Here is a 22,519-nt window from a genome sequence, read left to right as displayed (position 1 = left end):
ACTGTGGGACCTTATATAGACAGGTGTGTGCTTTTCCAAATAATTTCCAATCGATTGAATTTACTATAGGTGGACTCCAATCAAGTTGTAGAAACATCTCAAGGATGATCAATGGAAACAGGATGCACCTGAGCTTAATTTTGAGTCTCATAGCAAAGGGTCTGAATACTTATGTAAATAAGCTATTTCTGTTTTTTTATTTTTAATACATTTGCAAAAATGTCCTAAAACCTGTTTTCGCTTTGTCATTATGGGTTATTGTGTGTATATTGACGAAGAAAAAAATGTAATTTAATTCATTTTAGAATAAGGCTACTTTCCGAATTCACTGTAACATGAAAATACGTAGGAGGGAGTTTGTATGATAGGTGCATTGATTTATCTGACTTAAACCACACTTGTTTCTCTATGTGTTTGGATGTGGGTTTTTCTTTGAGTGTTAAATGGAATCGAAATGCAGGTCTCCCGCTATGCAATGTTCAGAAACAGGATATCTCTGCCTGGGTGTGAGACTGTGTATGTGCATGTCTGTACTCTTTGTGCCTGTCCTGGTTTCTCACCCCTCCTTCTCCTCTGTCTTGCAGGGAAGCAGCATAACAGTGAGTTCTCCCGCCTTATCGCCCAGGTCCGGGGTCGCCTGGAGACTGCGAGGAAGAGGGAGATAAAGCAGAAAGTGAGGGATGAGGGAGGAGAGGAGGACCAGGGAGTGGGCTCCAGCTCTGCAGGTACCACAGTAACCCTTATTAGCATGCCGAGGGAATGAAACAGGAGGGTTAACACTGTCACCAGTGTTAACCCTCTTACAGCCCCCAGCCTTCTCAGCAGAGCTCAGTCAATAAGCTTTAATCTATCTTCTTTATTAGGAGGTAGCTTATTCGAACCTCTATGACCCCAGCCACCCCTCTTATATTGCCTCTGATCCGTGTTCTGTCATGGTGATGTCTCAATATGGGCATTAGTCATGCCCCTTTAAAGATGCATGATAAAATGGTGCCGAAGAGGATGGCAGACGTTTTACATGCCCATAATCAATTGTGCTATTTTGTTCGTTTTTTTACGTTGTTTGTAACTTTTGTTTTAACTTATTTTGTACATAATGTTGCTGCTACCGTCTCTTATGACCGAAAATAACTTCTGGATATCAGATTTGGGATTACTCACCATGGACCTGAAGAAGCTTTTTGCTTTAACGAGTCCGACGAGAAAGATATACTGCTCTCCCGGGAACAGGCCCAGATCCATGTAATTTGTGTGAAGAAAAGACGGAGGAAAAGAGGACTCAGATCAGGCTGCCTTTTGAGAATCCGTAGGCGAGCGAGTAAACTCCCATTGCCATCAATTCTACTTGCTAACATGCAATCATTGGAAAATAAAATGGATGACCTACGATTATCCTACCAACGGGACAATTAAAACTGTAATATCCTATGTTTCATCGAGCCGTGGCTGAACTACGACACGGACAATATAGAGCTGGAGGGATTTTCAATGCACTGGCAGAACAGAGAAGCTACGTCTGGTAAGACGAGGGGTGGGGGTGTGTGCCTTTTTGTCAATAACAGCTGGTGCGTGATGTCTAATATTAAAGAAGTTTTGAGGTATTGCTCGCCTGAGGTAGAGTACCTTATGATAAGCTGTGGACCACACTATCTACCAAGAGAGTTCTCATCTATATTATTCGTAGCCGTCTATTTACCACCACAGACCGATGCTGGCACTAAGAAAATGCTCACCCAGAAGCGGAGCTCCTAGTGGTCAGGGACTTTAATGCAGGCAAACTTAAATCAGTTTTACCAAATTTTTACCAGCATGTCACATGTGCAACCAGATGGAAAAAAACTCTAGACCACCTTTACTCCACACACAGAGATGCATACAAAGTTCTCCACCGCCCTCCATTTGGCAAATCTGACCATAATTCTATCCTTCTGATTCCTGCTTACGGGCAAAAACTAAAGCAGGAAGTACCAGTGACTAGCTCAATACGGTAGTGGTCAGATGGCGCGGGTGCTACGCACAAGACTGGAATATGTTCCGGGATTCATCCAATGGCATTGAGGAGTATACCACCTCAGTCATCGGCTTCATCAATAAGTGCATCGACGACGTCATCCCCACAGTGACCGTACGTACATATCCCAACCAGAAGCCATGGATTACATCAAGCTAAAGGCTAGAGCTATGCATCGAGCTAAAAACTAGAGCTGCCGCTTTCAAGGAGCGGGACACTAATCCAGACGCCTATAAGAAATCCCGCTATGCCCTCAGACAAACCATCAAACAAGCAAAGCGTCAATATAGGATTAAGATTGAATCCTACTACACTGGCTCTGACCCTCGTCCGATTTTGCAGGGCTTGAAAACTATTACGGACTACAAAGGGAAACCCAGACGCGAGCCGCCCAGTGACGCGAGCCTACCAAACAGCTAAATGCCTTTTATGCTCGCTTCGAGGCAAGCAAAAATGAAGCATGCATGAGAGCACCAGCTGTTCTGGATGACTTTGTGATAACTCTCGGTAGCCGATGTGAGAAAGACCTTTAAACAGGTCAACATTCACAAGGCCATGGGGCCAGTTGGATTACCAGGACGTGTACTGAAGCATGCGTGGACCAACTGGCAAGTGTCTTCACTGACATTTTTAACCTCTCCCTGACCGAGTCTGTAATACCTACTTGTTTCAAGCGGACCACCAAAGGTAACCTGCTTAAATGAATACCGGCCCATAGCACTCACGTCGGTAGCCATGAATTGCTTTGAAAGGTTGGTCATGGCTCACATCAACAGTATCCTCCTGGATACCCTAGATCCACTCCAATTTGCATACAGCCCCAACAGATCCACAGATGACGCAATCTCAATCGGACTCCACACTGCCCTTTTCCACCCGTACAAAAGGAACACCTATGTGAGAATGCTAATCATTGACTACAGCTCAGCGTTCAACACCATAGTGCCCACGAAGCTCATCACTAAGCTAAGGACCCTGGGACTAAACACCTCCCTCTGCAACTGGATCCTGGACTCCCTGACGGGCCACCCCCAGGTGGTAAGGGTAGGCAACAACACGTCTATCATGCTGATCCTCAACACAGGGGCCCCTCGGGGGGGTGTACTTATTCCCCTCCTGTACTCCTTGTTCACCCACGACTGCGTGGCCAAACATGACTCCAACACCATTAAGTTTGCTGACGACACAACAGTGCTATGTCTATAGGGAGGAGGTCAGTGAATTGGCAGTGTGGTGCCAGGACAAACACCTCTCCCTCAATGTGAGCAAGACAAAGGAGCTGATCGTGGGCAAAAGGAAAAGGTGGACCAAACAGGCCCCCATTAAAATCAACGGGGCTGTAGTGGAGCGGGTCGAGAGTTTCAAGTTCCTTGGTGACCACATCACCAACGATCTATCATGGTCCAAACACACCAAGACAGTTGTGAAGAGGGCACGACAAAACCTTTTCCCCCTCAGAAGACTGAAAAGATTTGGCATGGGTCCACAGATCCTCAAAAAGTTCTACAGCTGCACCATTGAGAGCATCCTGACCGGTTGGGTCACCGTCTTGTATGGCAACTGCTCGGCATCTGACTAGTAAAAATTCCCTGTCTTAGGTCAGTTAGGATCACCACTTTGTTGTAAAAATGTGAAATGTCAGAATAATAGTAGACAGAATGATTTATTTCAGCTTTTATTTCTTTCATCACATTCCCAGTGGGTCAGAAGTTTACATACACTCAATTAGTATTTGGTAGCATTGACTTTAAATTGTTTAACTTGGGTCAAACGTTTCGTGTAGCCTTCCCACAATAAGTTGGGTGAATTTTGGCCCATTCCTCCTGACAGAGCTGGTATATCTGAGTCAGGTTTGTAGGCCTCCTTGCTCGCCTACACCTTTTCAGTTCTGCCCACACATTTTCTATAAGATTGAGGTCAGGGCTTTGTGATGTTCACTCCAATACCTTGACTTTGTCGCCCTTAAGCCATTTTGCCACAACTTTGGAAGTATGCTTGAGGTCATTGTCCATTTGGAAGACCCATTTGCAACCAAGCTTTAAGTACCTGACTGATGTCTTGAGATGTTGCTTCAATATATCCACATAATGTTCTTTCCTCATGATGCCATCTATTTTGTGAAGTGCCCCAGTCCCTCCTGCAGCAAAGCACCCCCACAACATGATGCTGCCACCCCCGTGCTTCACGGTTGGGATGGTGTTCTTCGGCTTGCAAGCTTCCTCCTTTTTCCTCCAACATAACGATGGCCATAATGGCCAAGCAGTTCTATTTTTGTTTCATCAGACCAGAGGACATTTCTCCAAAAACTACGATCTTTTTCCCCATGTGCAGTTGCAAACCATAGTCTGACTTTTTTATGGCGGTTTTGGAGCAGTGGCTTCTTCCTTGCTGAGTGGACTTTCAGGTTATGTCGATATAGGACTCGTTTTACTGTGGATGTAGATACTTTTGTACCTGTTTCCTCCTGCATCTTCACAAGGTCCTTTGCTGCTGTTCTGGGATTGATTTGCACCTTTCGCACAAAAGTACATTAATCTCTAGGAGATAGAACGCGTCTCCTTCCTGAGCGGTATGATGGCTGTGTGGTCCCATGGTGTTTATACTTGCGTACTATTGTTTGTACAGATGAACATGGTACCTTCAGGCATTTGGAAATTGCTCCCAAGGATGAACCAGACTTGTGGAGGTCTACAATTCTTTTCTGAGGTCTTGACTGATTTCTTTTTTTTACCCATGATGTCAAGCAAAGAGGCACTGAGTTTGAAGGTAGGCCTTTAAATACATCCACATTTACACCTCCAATTGACTCAAATGATGTCAATTAGCCTATCAGAAGCTTCTAACGCCATGATGTAATTTTCTTGAATTTCCAAGCTGGTTAAAGACACAGTCAACTTAGTGTATGTAAACTTCTGACCCACTGGAATTGTGATACAGTGAACTATAAGTGAAATAATCTGTCTGTAAACAATTGTTGGAAAAATGACTTGTGTCATGCACAAAGTAGATGTCCTAACCGATTTGCCATAACTATAGTTTGTTAACAAGATATTTGTGGAGTGGTTGAAAAACGAGTTTTAATGACTCCAACCTAAGTGTATGTAAACTTCGGACTTTAACTGTATATAATAGGCGGTGTCAGAGGAAAGCTCATCAATTGTCAGACACTCCAGTCACCCAAGTCTCTGCTACCCTACGCCAAGCGGTACCGGAGCACCAAGTCTAGGACCAAAAGGCTCCTTAACGGCTTCTACCCCCAACTGCTGAACAATTAATCAAATGGCCTCCGGACTATTACATTGACCCCCCCCCCCCCCCCCATTTGTTTTGTACACTGCTGCTACTAGCTGTTTATCATCTATGCATAGTGACTTCACCCTTACCTACATGTACAAATTACCTCTAACCTGTACCCCCCGCACACTGACTCGGTACCGGTACCCCTTGTATTTATCCTCATTATTCTTTTGTTATTGTGTTAGTTTTGTATTATTTTTTACTCTAGTTTATTTGGTAAATATTTTCTTAACTCTTCTTGAACTGTACTGTTGGTTAAGGGCTTGTAAGTAAGTATTTCGCTGTAAGGTCTACACTTGTTGTATTCGGCGCATGTGACAAAGTTTGATTTGATTTGACACCACCATACCCATGCCATCTTTCTCATGTGGTGCAAGGAATTACAGCCCCAGAGTACAATTCATTATGAAAGACAATACACACACTCTTACCTCTGCATGTGTTGTTCGTCTTTGCACGTAAGCAAAAAATAAACAAATGCATTGCATAACATTTGGAAACATATTTCCACATGATTTATTATGTATATTATTTTTTGCTGACATGCAACACACCCACGAGCTCTATTGGGATACATGCCCAGTATGTCTTGAAAAAGGTCAAGACAAGGTGTTTTGATCAGTTATGCACAAGAAGAGAATCAGTTTATTCCTTTTCTATGTCTTTATCATGTCTGATTGCTGGCTGCTTAGATTAGTCCACTTGCAATTGCATTTTTTTCTCAAATGTATGCGTTTTTTCGTACACATTTAATTTAGCTGAAACGTGGATTTTGTGATGGTGCCTATTAATTTTCAGTGGAAGGCAAGACCAAACACCAAGCTAGCGCCGAGGTGTTTGAAGCTAGTGGAGCTAGTCAAACAGAGCATGAACAGGGCAGGCTTCAAGTTGCAAATTATTGGCGATATGGCAGCAACATTGACTAATCGCGGCTCGCTATAGCTTCCAGCCCGTGCTGGATTTGCTGTTGATACCTAGCACTACCTAGCATGCTGTTGGCTTGCTCCTTTAAAAAAACACCCACATGGCGATCAACTGTTGCCAAATAAAGTATTTCCGTTCCATGGAAATCCCCCATCATAGACCGAAACATCAGTACATGCAAAGGTAATCATATTCATAATGCATTAGTCACACTTCAGAATGTCTGCCACATATGGAATATCATTAACTGCTGGTCATGAACCTTTTGCTCTCTGCCTAGAAGACAGTGGTGTGTTTGTGGTTAAAACTATTCCCCATTACCTTGGGGAAATATCTATGGGATAAGATATAATTTAACATGGATGACTTTAGCATCTATCACACAGTCTGCTCAAATCATGTTTACAACGTTAAAATAGGACCGATCCAGATTATAAACCATGACATGGATTTCAAGCAAAGTTTCCTAGCACAGATTCCTCATAGCTAATTTTCTCACCACTAAATGATTTTATACCAGTTTTATGATCATGTTATTCATGTTATGATCCATGTTATTTTCCCTCCTTCCTGTAGATAAGGCAGCACAACAGGAACAGAGTGATCCCAGCCCCAGTGACTCAGAGGCCTGCTGCGTATTGATGACATCACTAGTGGAGGAGCCCTCTGAGAAGCAGCAGCAGCAGCAGCCTTCTGTTGTAGCGGTCATCTCCAGGTCACCCAGCCCATGTCTCAGTGAGGTGTCCATCAGCAGGTGAGGGAGCCCAGGAGACGGCAGAATTGAGTAAGGTGAAGTTGCCCGGATACGCTTATCTTGGGTCAGTTTGGCGTTTTCCCCACTAATGGTTAAGGTTAGGCTTGGCGGAGGGTATAGGGCTGTTGCGATGACCATATTAGCCACTCTATTGTCCCTGGAATCACTCTGACATCATTGCAAATGTAATCGAAATCTAATCAAACACTTCATGAGAGCCCATGAGCAACATTTCTATAGACTATGAAATTGCTTGAGAAAACAGAGTGATGGCCTCTTAAAAAGAGGAGGATTTCATCAGCTTTCTATAGGCTAGGCCAACTGTATTTATTTCTCAACTTTCCTAATATTAAGCAATATTAAGCACATTGCTTATCTTTACGACAGGTGTATAACCTACCTGGCTGGCATGATAATTAACCACAGGAAAAGTGTCTTCCATTTGCTATTGTAAGTCCAGATGACAGGCATTTTTCCCTGCCCCTGTTTCGAGACAGGTGCATGATAATGGTCCATTCTATATTCACACATTAAATAAAACTTTATTTGTCACATGCGCCGAATACAACAGGTGTAGACCTTATTGTGAAATGCTTACTTACAAGCCCTTAACCAACAGTGCAGTTCAAGAAAGAGTAAAAATAATACAAAAGTAACACAATAAAATAGCAATAACGAGGCTATATACAGGGGGTACCGGTACCGAGTCAATGTGCGGGGGTACAGGTTAGTCTAGGTAATTAGTACATGTAGGTAGGGGTGAAGTGACTATGCATACATTATTTAGTAAATGTAAAGTCAAGATTAAATCAAGAATAGTCTGATGGGTGACTATTAGCTTATCAGTTGTGAATTATATATTATCACTTGTGAATGAAGCCCAGTTTAAGGCAAGAAACAATGGCAATTCAAAAATAAATAAAAAACTTTTCAGAATCATAGTCACGCACTTCATGTAGACTAGCCCATAGGCCTACAGTGGGGCAAAAAAGTATTTAGTCAGCCACCAATTGTGCAAGTTCTCCCACTTAAAAAGATGAGAGAGGCCTGTAATTTCCATCATAGGTACACTTTAACTATGACAGACAAAATGAGAGAAAAAAATCCAGAAAATCACATTGTAGGATTTTTAATGAATTTATTTGCAAATTATGGTGGAAAATAAGTATTTGGTCAATAACAAACAAGCAAGATTTCTGGCTCTCACAGACCTGTAACTTCTTCTTTAAGAGGCTCCTCTGTCCTCCACTCATTACCTGTATTAATGGCACCTGTTTGAACTTGTTATCAGTATAAAAGACACCTGTCCACAACCTCAAACAGTCACACTCCAAACTCCACTATGGCCAAGACCAAAGAGCTGTCAAAGGACACCAGAAACAAACTTGTAGACCTGCACCAGGCTGGGAAGACTGAATCTGCAATAGGTAAGCAGCTTGGTTTGAAGAAATCAACTGTGGGAGCAATTATTAGGAAATGGAAGACATACAAGACCACTGATAATCTCCCTCGATCTGGGGCTCCACGCAAGATCTCACCCCGTGGGGTCAAAATGATCACAAGAACGGTGAGCAAAAATCTCAGAACCACACGGGGGGACCTAGTGAATGACCTGCAGAGAGCTGGGACCAAAGTAACAAAGCCTACCATCAGTAACACACTACGCCGCCAGGGACTCAAATCCTGCAGTGACAGACGTGTCCCCCTGCTTAAGCCAGTACATGTCCAGGCCCGTCTGAAGTTTGCTAGAGAGCATTTGGATGATCCAGAAGAAGATTGGGAGAATGTCATATGGTCAGATGAAACCAAAATATAACTTTTTGGTAAAAACTCAACTCGTCGTGTTTGGAGGACAAAGAATGCTGAGTTGCATCCAAAGAACACCATACCTACTGTGAAGCATGGGGGTGGAAACATCATGCTTTGGGGCTGTTTTTCTGCAAAGGGACCAGGACGACTGATCCGTGTAAAGGAAAGAATGAATGGGGCCATGTATCATGAGATTTTGAGTGAAAACCTCCTTCCATCAGCAAGGGCATTGAAGATGAAACGTGGCTGGGTCTTTCAGCATGACAATGATCCCAAACACACCGCCCGGGCAACGAAGGAGTGGCTTCGTAAGAAGCATTTCAAGGTCCTGGAGTGGCCTAGCCAGTCTCCAGATCTCAACCCCATAGAAAATCTTTGGAGGGAGTTGAAAGTCCGCGTTGCCCAGCAACAGCCCCAAAACATCACTGCTCTAGAGGAGATCTGCATGGAGGAATGGGCCAAAATACCAGCAACAGTGTGTGAAAACCTTGTGAAGACTTACAGAAAACGTTTGACCTCTGTCATTGCCAACAAAGGGTATATAACAAAGTATTGAGATAAACTTTTGTTATTGACCAAATACTTATTTTCCACCATAATTTGCAAATAAATTCATTAAAAATCCTACAATGTGATTTTCTGGATTTTCTTTTCTCATTTTGTCTGTCATAGTTGAAGTGTACCTATGATGAAAATTACAGGCCTCTCTCATCTTTTTAAGTGGGAGAACTTGCACAATTGGTGGCTGACTAAATACTTTTTTGCCCCACTGTATATGTTTTGATAAGATTATAACTAAAGTGGCCAAATAACTTCTTAAAATTAAGCACATTAATCCCCTTTACAAGGGGTGTAGAGCTTAACTGGCATACATAAGCAGTGCATGAGTTTCAAGTTTGGGGAAGATAATTTTCACCATAAAAATGCACCTTTATAATAAAAGCGTTACATGCATAATCACATTTGTGGTCACTTTTGATAATGGTGTTTTCCCACTAATGGAACATTTGCCCTTAGTCTACTGTCGTGTGCGCATTGCTGTGCTTATAATGTGAAGAAATAGCCTAATAGTTTATCAACATTTTAAGCTAAATGTTCTGATCTGTTGCGTCAACATCATTGCGTAAAAAGTATTTTTTGATTGTAGTGGTTGTATTAATTTGTGATCTATCACATCTCACAACTGTCCCAGACTATGGAATATTTATTTATCGCACAGAATATAATAGGAACAACTTTTGTACTATGGGGGATAGTAGATTGACATAGGCTAGTGCTTTTGCTGTTCGTTAGGCCTGACGAAAAGTAAATGTGGACAGTTCTTCCAATATCTTCATTATGCACCTAGGAATTGGATAAGGACGCGCGCAATTGCGTCCCCGATGTCTGTCTTCACTTGTAGCCTGTGAATGAGAAGTGCTTTGGAGCAGGTAGCACTCGGGAGAAGGGCTGCAAAAGGCATGGATTTTTTTCCCAGTGCATTATGGCCACACAAAGAGGATGCCCCTGGGAAATTTGAGGCATTATCAAGTACTTCTCTAATTGTGAATGAGAGACTGAGGAAGTGTGTACAGCAGGTGCAAAAAACAAAGCGGAGCTCATGCCTTACAATGTATTAAAAATCAAAACGTATAGCCCAACGTTTGTAGAACATTACATTAATAACTCTTAATTAAGCATATAGGAATACCTATAATTCTTTCTTAACCGCTCAACACAGAATAGCCGCATGTGTGCACTCCCTCAAATTGTTTGGAGAAAATATCCTTTCTATTTTATTCAGCTTTGTTCAATTGTATTCTTCATACTATAAAATAATATAAAATAATGCCACTAAGCAAATTTTGTCTGCTAAATAATCTAGTGTAGCCCACAGCCATATGGCATAGCCAGGTCAGGACCTATCATACGGTCAACTCAGAGTATGCTATTCTGTTCTTCTGAAATAGACTACATTTTCTTCATATCATGTTTCGTTAGACCTGTCTAAAGTAAATCATGGATTTATTGTGAAGGTGTAGACTATATTACATGGATTTTTTCAACTTTTCAAAATGTACTCTAACAGTCAAAAGTTTTAGAACACCTACTCATTCAAGGGTTTTTCTTTATTTTTACTACTTTCTACATTGTAGAATAATAGTGAAGACATCACACTATGAAATAACACATATGGAATCATGAAGTAATCAAAAAAGTGTGAATCAAAATATATATATATACAGTGGGGAGAACAAGTATTTGATACACTGCCGATTTTTCAGGTTTTCCTACTTACAAAGCATGTAGAGGTCTGTAATTTGTATCATAGGTACACTTCAACTGTGAGAGATGGAATCTAAAACAAAAATCCAGAAAATCACATTGTATGATTTTTAAGTAATTAATTTGCATTTTATTGCATGACATAAGTATTTGATCACCTACCAACCATACTCCCTTACACAGGAGTATACTTTTTGAGGCTGTCACATTGCTGAAAAGAGAGAACAGTAACTTATTAGTTCAGGTTCATGTTTTGTCTACTGGTACTACATTATCATCTACTGCTCATATACATGTATAATACTGGATTAAATAATGATGTTGTAATAACTGCTTACTGTACCTCCACTGATCTCCACAGTGACCTGCTCAAAGGGTTCCAGGATTCTGTACACCTCCTCACATTCCTCTTGGGTCAGCGCATAAACAGGTGCATTGACAATGGCCAGGGTAGAGATGATGGCATCCGTTGACTCAAGAATCCGCTTGATTCTCCCCCTTGTAGTGCAGTCTTGTTTAGGCCTCAGCTCAGGCATTCCCATCTGGCATTGTGTAGACTTTCGTTTTTTAGCACCTACTGTGCTCCTGTGGAAGTATTCCACAGCTGCTTTCACTTTGTCCACAGTGGACTTCATCACCTTCAGAGCATCTCTTACAATCAGGTTGATTGTGTGGGCAAGACATGGATGATGGGTCCATTTAAACATTTTCATGGCTTTGTTTATATTAGCTGCATTGTCGCTAACACAACAGACCACTTTTCCATCTACTTGCCATTCTCTGGCCACTCTCAACAGTTCCTCCGCCAAGTTCTCTGAGGTGTGTCTGTCACTGAATTCAAAGCAGTCCAGAAGACAGCTAGACATCGAAAAATCTTCAATGAAGTGACATGTAACCGACATGTAAGAAGTGGTTACCCTTGATGTCCAGCAGTCAGTGGTAAGGCAAACTGCAGTAGCTTTTTGGACTCTTTCCCGCACTGAAGCCTGTGTGCTCTCGTACAGTTATGGAATAAGTGATTTTTGAAAGGGTTTTCCTGCTTGGGATTGTGTACTTTGGATTTAGACTATTGCTATACGTTCTAAAACCTCTGTCCTCCGTGATCGAAAATGTCTGGAAATCGGTGGCAATCATTTTAACCAATGCAATATCAATTTGGCCTTCTTTTGCTAAAGACATAGACTTTGGCATAAACTGGTCCATAGAAGACTTTGTTGATGTGGTTCGCAGAGTAGGCCTACTTGACTGAGTAGATACATCTCCACGTCTGGAGGTTCTGGCTCGACCACTATCACTAGCAGGCCCGCTAGTTTCTCAAAGCTCCGCTTCAGCTAGCTTCACAGTTGGGTGCACAGTTCGCATATGCCGGTGTAGGTTGTGCGTAGAACCAGCTTTATGAGATTTTGTTTTTGAAAATTCTACACTGTGCTCTAACATTGTCTACATTATTAAAATGCATCCAAATGCTACTGTGCTTCCGACTCATTTTCCAGCTGATGTTTTCACAGCTGTCCTTCCTCTCTCTCCTCTGCTGCTAAGTGTGTGACTGTCAGTGAGTTGGCTCGGCCCTCCCTCACGCATCTTTGGTTCATTGGTTGACACTGCGTGTCTGATTGACAGGAACAACAGGTGAGGCTGTTAGTTTGAGCAGACAGTCAGAACGAATGTGTGCACTTGAACATTTAGACCTATATTATAAAAATGTTTAGTTATTTGAATTTTATATTTTTATAAATAGATTTGGCTCTTCTAATATGCGAGCCGGCTCGAAAACGTTCACCTACAAGAGCCGGCTCTTAGAATCAACTCGTTCCCGAACGACCCATCACTAAGAGTTTGCCAGTTTGCATTATTAAAAAACTGAAATGAGTTACCTCTGGTTCGTTCAACGATTACTATGGGGGATATTCATTCAATGGGAAAGAATAGGGTTTTGGGATAAACGTCAAAAATAAGGCCAGAGGTAGAGGGCTGCATTCCAGTTGGATGCCCGTGGAACATTTCAGCACGGTCTGCATTTTTCATGCTGCGGTTGGGAGTGGGTAGTCAGACTGACAATTTTGGGATGAAAATATTTTTGTTGTCCCGTGGATTATTTGGAAACAGTCGTCTTTCTGCGTTGTGTGCGTTAGCCTACCTATGGATATTAAAAGCACATCTTTGTCACGTTATTCACACACTTGCAGAATTTCCTGCTTAAAGTTAAGTAGCCTACCTCCATATTGGGCATGCGAGATCAAGTGTGCCTAGTAGTAGTGTGGTCTCAATGAAATAGAGTAGACTGACTATATTTTACTACAGTGTCTGTAAATAAAATGTTGATAATAAAAATAAGTGGAGGATGCTCAACCAACGTTAGTCAAGGTGCAATACATGTTTTTTTTATCATCATTGAAAAGGCGCAACGCAAAAGGCTACCGTGGTGAGTGAGCGATGCACATTTTCATTAAATATTTGTTACCCATTTATTTGTCTCTTGCTGCAAATAATCCTAAAACGTAGGCTATATCCTATATGCAAAACGTAGCTCAAGAGAAAGTGCACGTGTCCAATCTCATCATTCTTGCTGTTTCCAATTCATTAGCCATATGTGCAAGACCAGGTGTGGGTGTGGTCTCAATTAAATAGAGTAGTCTAAAGCCTATGCTTGGGCGGAGAAGCACGAGGCAGTTATCTTTTCAACTAAATATCATTCCTAAATATGATTAGGCTAAAGTTTACTACATTGCTTAGAAATAAATATTGATCACCCATATTGATCACCCAAGTCTGAAAATCATCCCTCTCCTAGAAGGTAGGCTATAACACGTAGCTTTAGAGAAAGTGCAAGTCTCTCTAACTCCGCTCTCTTCAAACTACGTCTAGCCTATTGGCTGATATAGCCCAGTAATACCGAATGCCTAATAGAATAGCGACTTGAGAATATCTGGTAATTTAACCTATTTGTGGATAACACAGGCTTGGGAGATCTTATACATTTTGTTATATGAGATCATTTCAGTCAGTTGACATGACATTTATGAATTTTAAGCCTTTGTGGTTTGTGATTTTTTTTAAATTAGCCTACATAAATGCTTCAAAATTCACAAAAAGTGACATTAGCTGATGAAGATTATCTCAAAAAACAAAAGTATAAGATATCCTAAAAATGTGTTTACCACAGACCTTATTTTCAGCGTTTATCAAAAAACCCTACAAAAACTCCTACCTTTTCTCAATAGGGGGTGCTGTTTACACTTTGTAGAATTTTCGTTCCCAAATTAAACTGCCTCGTACTCAATTCTTGCTCGTACAATATGCATATTATTATTACTATTGGATAGAAAACACTCTCTAGTTTCTAAAACCGTTTGAATTATTTCTCTGAGTGAAACAGAACTCATTCTGCAGCACACTTCCTGTCAAGAAGTGAGATTTCTGAAATCGAGGTCTCTGTTCCAGGGTCGGTTTATAAATTCCCTTGTAAGCTATGAGGCTACATGCACTGCATACGCCTTCCCCTAGATGTCAATAAGCGGTGAGACTTTGAATGGAGTGGATAGCACCATCTGGGGGAGTATAAAGCCTCTTGGAACGGAAGGACCGACCTTTTCGACGTGGCGCCTGACGCAGGAGGGACACCAGCATGGCGTCCTGAAAAGCTTTCGGTTTAGCAGTTTTATATCTCCGGCTCTGATTTAATTTGTTTTTTGTCTTAAAAACTTCATAAGGTAGTTAATTTAAACCGACTTATAGCAGTTTATATCAGTTTATTGCGATTTTCTGGAGTTTCTTTGTCAGGCGTTATCGCGAGTTGGGCACCTCTCCGGTACATCGGCGTTAGCAGCTAATTTCTACAGGAGTAGAGGACATCTTTCAACCAAAAGACGATTGTTCTGGACAAAGGACCACTTGCCCAAGATTCTGATGGAAGATCATCCAAAAGTAAGAGCTATTTATGATGTTAATTCGTACTTCTGTGGAACAATGTAAAATTATTAGTCCTCCATTAATTTCGGCATGGTCTCGCTGTAACGCACGCTGTATGTCGAGTAACGTTAATTTTAAAAATCTAACACAGCGGTTGCATTAAGAACTACTGTATCTTTCATTTGCTGTCCAACCTGTATTTCTTAGTCAAGTTTATGATTAGTTATCGATTAGATTAGGTGCCTCTCCAAGATGGCGCCGGCCAGATTGCCTGAAATGTTGCTACTAATCACATTGTATAACCACGATTTGTGCCACTAAATATGCACATTTTCGAACAAATCCTATATGCATTGTGTAATATGATGTTATAGGACTGTCATCTGATGAAGTATATGAAGGTTAGTCAAAAAATTATATATCTTTTGCTGGTTTGTTAGGATCGCTAACCTTTGCTGCTGGTAAACGGCCTGTGTTTCTGGCTATTGTGGTAAGCTAATATAATGCTATATTGTGTTTTCGCTGTAAAACACTTAAAAAATCTGAAACATTGGCTGGATTCACAAGATGTTGGTCTTTCATTTGCTGTACGCTGTGTATTTTTCAGAAAAGTTTTATGATGAGTATTTAGGTATTTGACGTTGGTCTCTGTAATTATTCTGGCTGCTTCGGCACTATTTCAGATTGCAGCTGCAATGTAGAACTGTGATTTATACCTGAAATATGCAAAATGTTCTAACAAAACATATGCTATACAATAAATATGTTATCAGACTGTCATCTGATGAAGTTGTTTCTTGGTTAGTGGCTATTTATATCTTTATTTGGTCGAAATTGTGATAGCTACCTATGCAGGAAAAAAATGGTGGGGAAAAAAAGTTGTGTCTTTTGCTATCGTGGTTAGCTAATAGATTTACATATTGTGTCTTCCCTGTAAAACATTTTAAAAATCAGAAATGATGGCTGGATTCACAAGATGTGTATCTTTAATCTGGTGTCTTGGACTTGTGATTTAATGATATTTAGATGCTAGTATTTACTTGTGACGCTATGCTAGGCTATGCTAGTCAGCTTTTTTACTGATGGGGGTGCTCCCGGATCCGGGATTGGGACCAATTAGAAGTTAACGCCTCCTCTGTGAAGTGTGCATGTGCACAAACTCATTCGATCTTGCTCTCCTTCTAAACAACGCAATTAAAAAAAAACTTTGGCAAAGGGTGACGTTTATAAAGCTTAGTTCACTGTGTTTGTAACCGATTATAGTTTTGGAAAAAGGAAACATGTATTGAGATCAGATGTTTCGTTGATGCGAAAATTAGCAGAATGTCGGCCCAGTTTCAGTCCATCCTCTCCCGCTACCCGCGACTGCACTTCCTCTTACTACCATATTGGGTAGTGAGAAAACGTAATAATCAGATGCTTCTGCTTTATAGCCCCTGTGAAGTGTCTGGGTTTCCACTTCTGCCTGTGCTGTTAAATCGCCTAAACAAACGGTCAGCATTATCTGAGATTCTTGGGACGTCCCTACCCTAAACCTAACCTTAACCATAATCCTTACTTAACCTTAACCTTTACCTTAACCAGTGCTTAATTTGTAAATTGAGAGGTGCCGGAACACAAAGTTAGCGCTAGAGGGGAGTGACCGGGGAGTCCTGAGGTACCGGAACGCATGAGAAAAAAATCACCTTTATAATTAAGCATTGCATGCATATCATCCAGTGGCGAGTTCAGCATGTATATCTTGGTGGTGGGGGGGACACAACCTTTTTGGGGATGCATGCCAGCAAAGCCACTACACAACACTAAACAATACATGTATTGCACTATAACGGTGACAAACGGTGCCCACAAACTGTTATGCCAAAAGCTGTCCCAACAGCAGAGTCCCAACAGCAGTCCCAACACCTTACCACTGCTACTCCTGGCTATAAGCGGAGCCTTGTCTGGCAGCGAAATAGTTCAATAAGCCTAAAAACATAGCTGATATGGCTGACTTGCTTAAACAAATGTGGTTTCTACTGACAATTGAGATTTACAAACAATGGCATAAGGGGACGACAAGCGGATAAGAGGCAATCCGTAATTTCAATTAAGAAATTTATGAGCGAGCTAGGGCGGACGTAGTCATTATAACTATTTGTTCAGTACTTTTGAAATGTACAGCGACAGAATTCAGAACATGGGCCGTTCTTACAATATTCTCCCTGTACACCAAGTCAGAACCGTAGGATAAATAAAGGGGGCATATAAGCAGGCAATGAAAGCTCTCACAATATTCAATGATGAAGTTTCGCTAAAACAGGTTATAACATGTGCACCACCAAGTCAGAAATGTAGGCAACATTTTAAGAGGTGAAAATAGACCAAATTATTAGGGTGAGGCACATGGCTACTAACACCTTACTACACAACATAAACTGAGTATTACTTTCTTAGCTACAGTATAGAGTGCATTCGGAAAGACCCCTTGACTTTTGACACATTTTGTTACGTTACAGCCTATTCTAAAATGAATTTAAAAAAAATAATCTAAATCAATCTACACACATAATGACAAAGCGAAAACAGATTTTTAGAAATTGTTGCACATTTATAAAAAAATAAATAACTGATACCTTATTTACATAACTATTCAGACCCTTTGCTATGAGACTCGGCATTGAGCTTGGGTGCATCATGTTTCCATTGGTCATAATTGAGATGTTTCTACAACTTGATTGGATTCCACCTGTGGTAAATTAAATTGATTGGAAATTATTTGGAAAGGTACACACCTGTCTATATAAGGTCCTACAGTTGACAGTGCATGTCAGAACAAAAACCAAGCCATGAGGTTGAAGGAATTGTCCGTAGAACTCCGAGAGAGGATTGTGTCGAGGTACAGATCTGTAGAAGGGTACCAAAAAATGTATGCAGCATTTAAGGTCCGCAAGAACACATTCTTAAAAAAACTAAGTTAGGACCACCAAGATTCTTCCTAGAGCTGGCCAAACTGGGCAATCGGGGGTGAAGGGCCTTGGTCAGGGAGGTGACCAAGAACCCGATGCTAACTCTGACAGAGCTCCATAATTCCTCTATGGAGATGGGAGAACCTTCCAGAAGGACAATCATCTCTGCAGCACTCCACCAATCAGGCCTTTATGGTAGAGTGGCCAGACAGAAGCCACTCCTCTGTAAAAGGCACATGACAGCCCGCTTGGAATTTGCCAAAGGCACCTAAGTGACTCTCAGACCATGAAAAACAAGATTCTTTGGTCTGATAAAACCAAGATGGAACTCTTTGGCCTGAATGCCAAGCATCATGTCTGGAGGAAACCTGGCACCATCCCTACGATGAAGCATGGTGGTGGCAGCATCATGCTTTGGGGATGTTTTTCAGCGGCAAGGACTGGATCGTGGGAAAAATGAACGGAGCAAAATACAGAGAGACCCTTGATGAACACCTGCTCCAGAGCGCTCAGTACCTCAGAACTGGGGCGAAGGTTCACCTTCCAACAGGACAACAACCCTGAACACACAGCCAAGACAACGCAGGAGTGGCTTCGGGACAAGTCTCTGAATGTCCTTGATTGGCCCAACCAGAGCTCGGACTTGTACCCGATCTAACATCTCCAGAGAGATGTGAAAATAGCTGTGCAGCGACGCTCCCCATCCAACCTGACTGCGCTTGAGAGCATCTGCTGAGAAGAATGGGAGAAACTCCCCAAGCTTGTAGCGTCATACCCAAGAAGACTCGAGGCTGTAATCACTGCCAAAGGTGCTTTAAGAAAGTACTGAGTAGAGGGTCTGAATACTTATCTAAATGTGATATTTCATATTTTAGTTTTTTATACATTTGTAAACATTACTAAAAACCTCTAACGTAACAAATTGTGGAAAAGGTTAAGAGGTCTGAATACTTTCCGAATGCTCTGTACATATCTCCCTGGCATATTACATAATTTATGAAGCAGCATACAAAGACATTTTTGGAATCACCTTGTTGTGGTGTGCTCACTTGAACAGGAAGGTGGCGTGGCAGTCCTTCGTGGGCAGATTTTGTCATCAAAGTCTGGCATTCACTGGATTTATGGTGCTTTCAAGACAACTGGGAACTCTGAAAAAAACAAGGTCAAATCATGATGATGTCAGTGATCTTCAGTTCGTAGCTCTAGAAAGAGGCCCGAGTTCCCAACTTACAATTCCGAGTTGGATGACCGTTCAAAGCGTATTTTCTCAGTCGGAGCTCGTTTCCCCCCCCGAGTTCTTTTCTTTCAAAAACAAGGACATTTCTAAGTGACCCCAAACTTTTGAACGGTAGTGTATACTATGTTATGACGATATAGACGGATGGATGTGTTCTAGACAAGTATGGCCATACCATCTATTGGTTGATTTAGTGATCTGGAGTGCAAGTAATTGTTTTAAAAGCGTTATGAAATGTCATAGTTATTCCGTATCTCCAGTGACAAGAACGTTATTGTGATGACGCATTACAACACGATTTCCTTATTTCACAGACAAAACACTTAGTAGTTAAATCATGGTTGAAATAGTTATTTTACCTACTCATAGAACATAGACTATCACCAAATTGATAGGAGTTTCATTTCTGAAGTGGGTTATCTCTTTAATTTATTCAACGTGGTGGGTTTTGTTGAAGTTTCCTTAGAAGTAGTGCTGAGCTCTCTGCAGATGTTGGGTGTTTTGAATGTCTCTGAAGAGAACATTTAATGCAGTCTTCTAATCATAGAAAGACCAGTTTAGGGAGGTGAATACTAAGTGTTCTAAAAGCAGGGCCTTGTTTGGTTTTGATTTAATGTTTAGGAGAGACTCATTACTTCCAGCTTTTTGCTCATTATGGGATAAATCAGGGCTGCTCACAGCAGCTGTTAGGGATAGATTGACCCAATGTGTTTTCTTTTTTGTGGTTCTCTCCGGTTTTTCTTTCTGTTGAATCTCATTCCCTCTAGGCACAACTGTAGATTATTCTGCCTACATTTGCTTTATTGATTTTTACTTTTAAGTTGCGCTCCCCTGACATGCATTGATTTACTTCCATGAGCAAAGAGGGGAGTAATATATCAAAGAGCATGCAAAAATAACCCCAAAACAGTGAGTAGGCATAGGCTTCAACAATTATAGCCAGATGAATTTGTATCGTAATAAGGCCATCTTAGAGCTGGAATCATTTGAACTTAGATAAGCTTCTGCAAAGTACTAGTTCCACAGTCAGTATTAAGCCCTCTGTCATTGTGTTGCAGCAGCCCTCAGTATATCTGCAGTGCATCCAGGCAGGGTCTGAGCAGTCACATCAGGACACACCCTGCAGAGAACCCACAGGAGGGCAGAACGCCATCATGCTTGGAGGTGTATGTCCTGCAGTCACAGCAGATAAACACACCCTGATGTTCTTCACCACTACCACTCTCACTCTCTGTCTGATACCTGGTCCACAGAACATGGTACCAGCTACTGTAGGATCCTGTCAGGTCTCCCATCAGGGTTGTGGTCATGCTACACATTGCTTGACAGGGAAGTTTAGATTATCCCTGCCACAACGTTTGGAGACTGGAAGTTAAAATAGAAGAGGATGTGTAGATGTTAACATTTTGGCCTTAGGTAAGAGGTTATAATGAGGACCTAACACATTCATCAGACATGGAGACAAAACCGCTTCAGTGTTGAGAGAGAAATGACTGAGTTCAAGGGCCAGCTTAAGTCAAGGACTGCCTCTTCAATCTAATTATGAGCAGCATGGGCAACACAATGTAAGATAAGGATTTACTTTACCGATACATTTCTCTCAGGGATGTACCACTGTATGAAGATAAAACCAAACAACAATTTAGTGAAACACACTCAGTGGGCAGTTTATTAGGTACTCCACCCAGTTCACGAAAATGGTTCACTCCTACAGACAGTGAGTCAGATGGCAGTGGCTCGCTATATAAAGCAGGCAGACAGCCATCGATGCATTCAATTACTGTTTGATTGAACATTAGAATGGGCAAAACGAGTGACCTAAGCGACTTTGAGCCTGGTATCATCGTTCGTGCCGGGCTCGCCGGTTCCAGTATCTCAGAAACAGTCAACATCCTGGGCTTTTCAGGCACGGCAGTGTCTATGGTTTACCGAGAATGGTGCTACAAACAAAAAACATCAAAGCATCAACAAAACAGCTCGTGCAAGCTACCAGGCGGGCTATAAACAGATGCAGAACGGCATCTCGGTATGTACAAATCGTCGGTCCTTGTCACGGATGGACTATTGCAGCAGATGACCACACGTGTTCCACTCCTATCAGCTAAAAACAAGACAAAGCAGCTCCAGTGGGCACACAACCATCAACACTGGACAATTGAGGAGTGGAAAAACATCACCTGGTCCAACGAATCCCGGGTCCTGTTGTGTCATGCTGATGGCATAAGCAGCATGAGTCAATGGCCCCATCCTGCCTAGCGTCAACGGTACAGGTTGGTGGCGGTGGTGTAATGGTGTGGGGAATGTTTTACTGGCACACGGTAGGTCCCTTGATACCAATTGATTAATATTTCCATGCCCGAAGAATTCCAGCTGTTCTGCAGGCAAAAAAAGAAATGCACGTAATATACAGTATATGTCAAATTAGCTAGGTTTCTTTGAATTATGCAATCAAAATGTGGTAACACCTCCCATCCCAGTATAACGACTCATTAATTTAATGGACTCAGCGGGACTTTGTAGTTTTTCAAAGTCAGAGTTAATCCCCTGAAAAAGTGTGCTTTATTAGCACTCAGTAGTTCACTAGAGGTTCCTCTCTGTTAGTTCATTATTTTTTGTTCATTTTCCCCTAGTCTCAAAGCATTTACGCTGGTCTTTTCATTATTAATAGCTTTCCAATGACACTGGAACCAGCTTCAAAAAGACCTGCTTAAATCCCCAGACATGTGCTCCTTGTGCTGGGTTGTCCTTATCTGCCTCCCAGGCCCTCTGTGGCTCCAAGACACTGATCTCAGTGGATTTAAGCTTGATAAGGGGTCATATTTGATTATGCCTCGCGCCACACACTCTCCGTTCCTCTGTTCCAAGGCCAAGTTTGACTCATCCTTTCAGTTGCTGTTTTTGGATAAAGTACTCAGTGGACCTCACATTATCCCGGCTTTTGTATTTCATTCAGACCCAAACTATCTGCTTGATATGATGACCATGGGATATGGTTGTCTGTCCGCAGTTGGCGTGTACTTGGAAGATCTCAAACTCTTTTGGATGCGTACCATGAACAAAATCATATCACATCCTTTATTGCTCACCCCTTCCACACACAGACTGTCATAGCGCTGGAGGTTATGTTATTCCAAAAGTTTTTTTAATTCTCTGTCATTTTGATACAGTGGGGAGAACAAGTATTTGATACATTGCCGATTTTGCAGGTTTTCCTACTTACAAAGCATGTAGAGGTCTGTAATTTTTATCATAGGTACACTTCAACTGTGAGAGACGGAATCTAAAACAAAAATCCAGAAAAACACATTGTATGATTTTTAAGTAATTAATTTGCATTTTATTGCATGACATAAGTATTTGATCAC

The 22,519-nt window shown here is 41.6% G+C and overlaps 1 protein-coding gene across 2 annotated transcripts in view; it reads left to right on the top strand.

The window, feature by feature from the left end:
- The window catches only part of LOC139535837 (E3 ubiquitin-protein ligase RAD18-like), an 89,247-nt gene that overhangs the window by 41,502 nt on the left and 25,226 nt on the right, over positions 1-22,519 (top strand). The window contains exons 10-11 of one of the 2 annotated variants that reach the window (XR_011667203.1): positions 585-725; positions 6,809-7,021. Coding sequence is in view for 1 of the 2 variants with exons in the window: in XM_071335670.1 (XP_071191771.1) it covers positions 585-725; positions 6,809-6,986 (319 nt within the window). In the remaining variant the exon portion in view is untranslated. The remainder of the gene's footprint in view (positions 1-584; positions 726-6,808; positions 7,022-22,519) is intronic. The other variant, XM_071335670.1, reaches the window with a different exon arrangement.

The sequence above is a fragment of the Salvelinus alpinus genome, chromosome 12 (assembly GCF_045679555.1).
Source record: "Salvelinus alpinus chromosome 12, SLU_Salpinus.1, whole genome shotgun sequence".
Classification (NCBI taxonomy): Eukaryota; Metazoa; Chordata; class Actinopteri; order Salmoniformes; family Salmonidae; genus Salvelinus; species Salvelinus alpinus.
The sequence above is the reverse complement of the archived record's forward strand: the minus strand, read 5'-3'. Positions and strand labels throughout refer to the sequence as shown.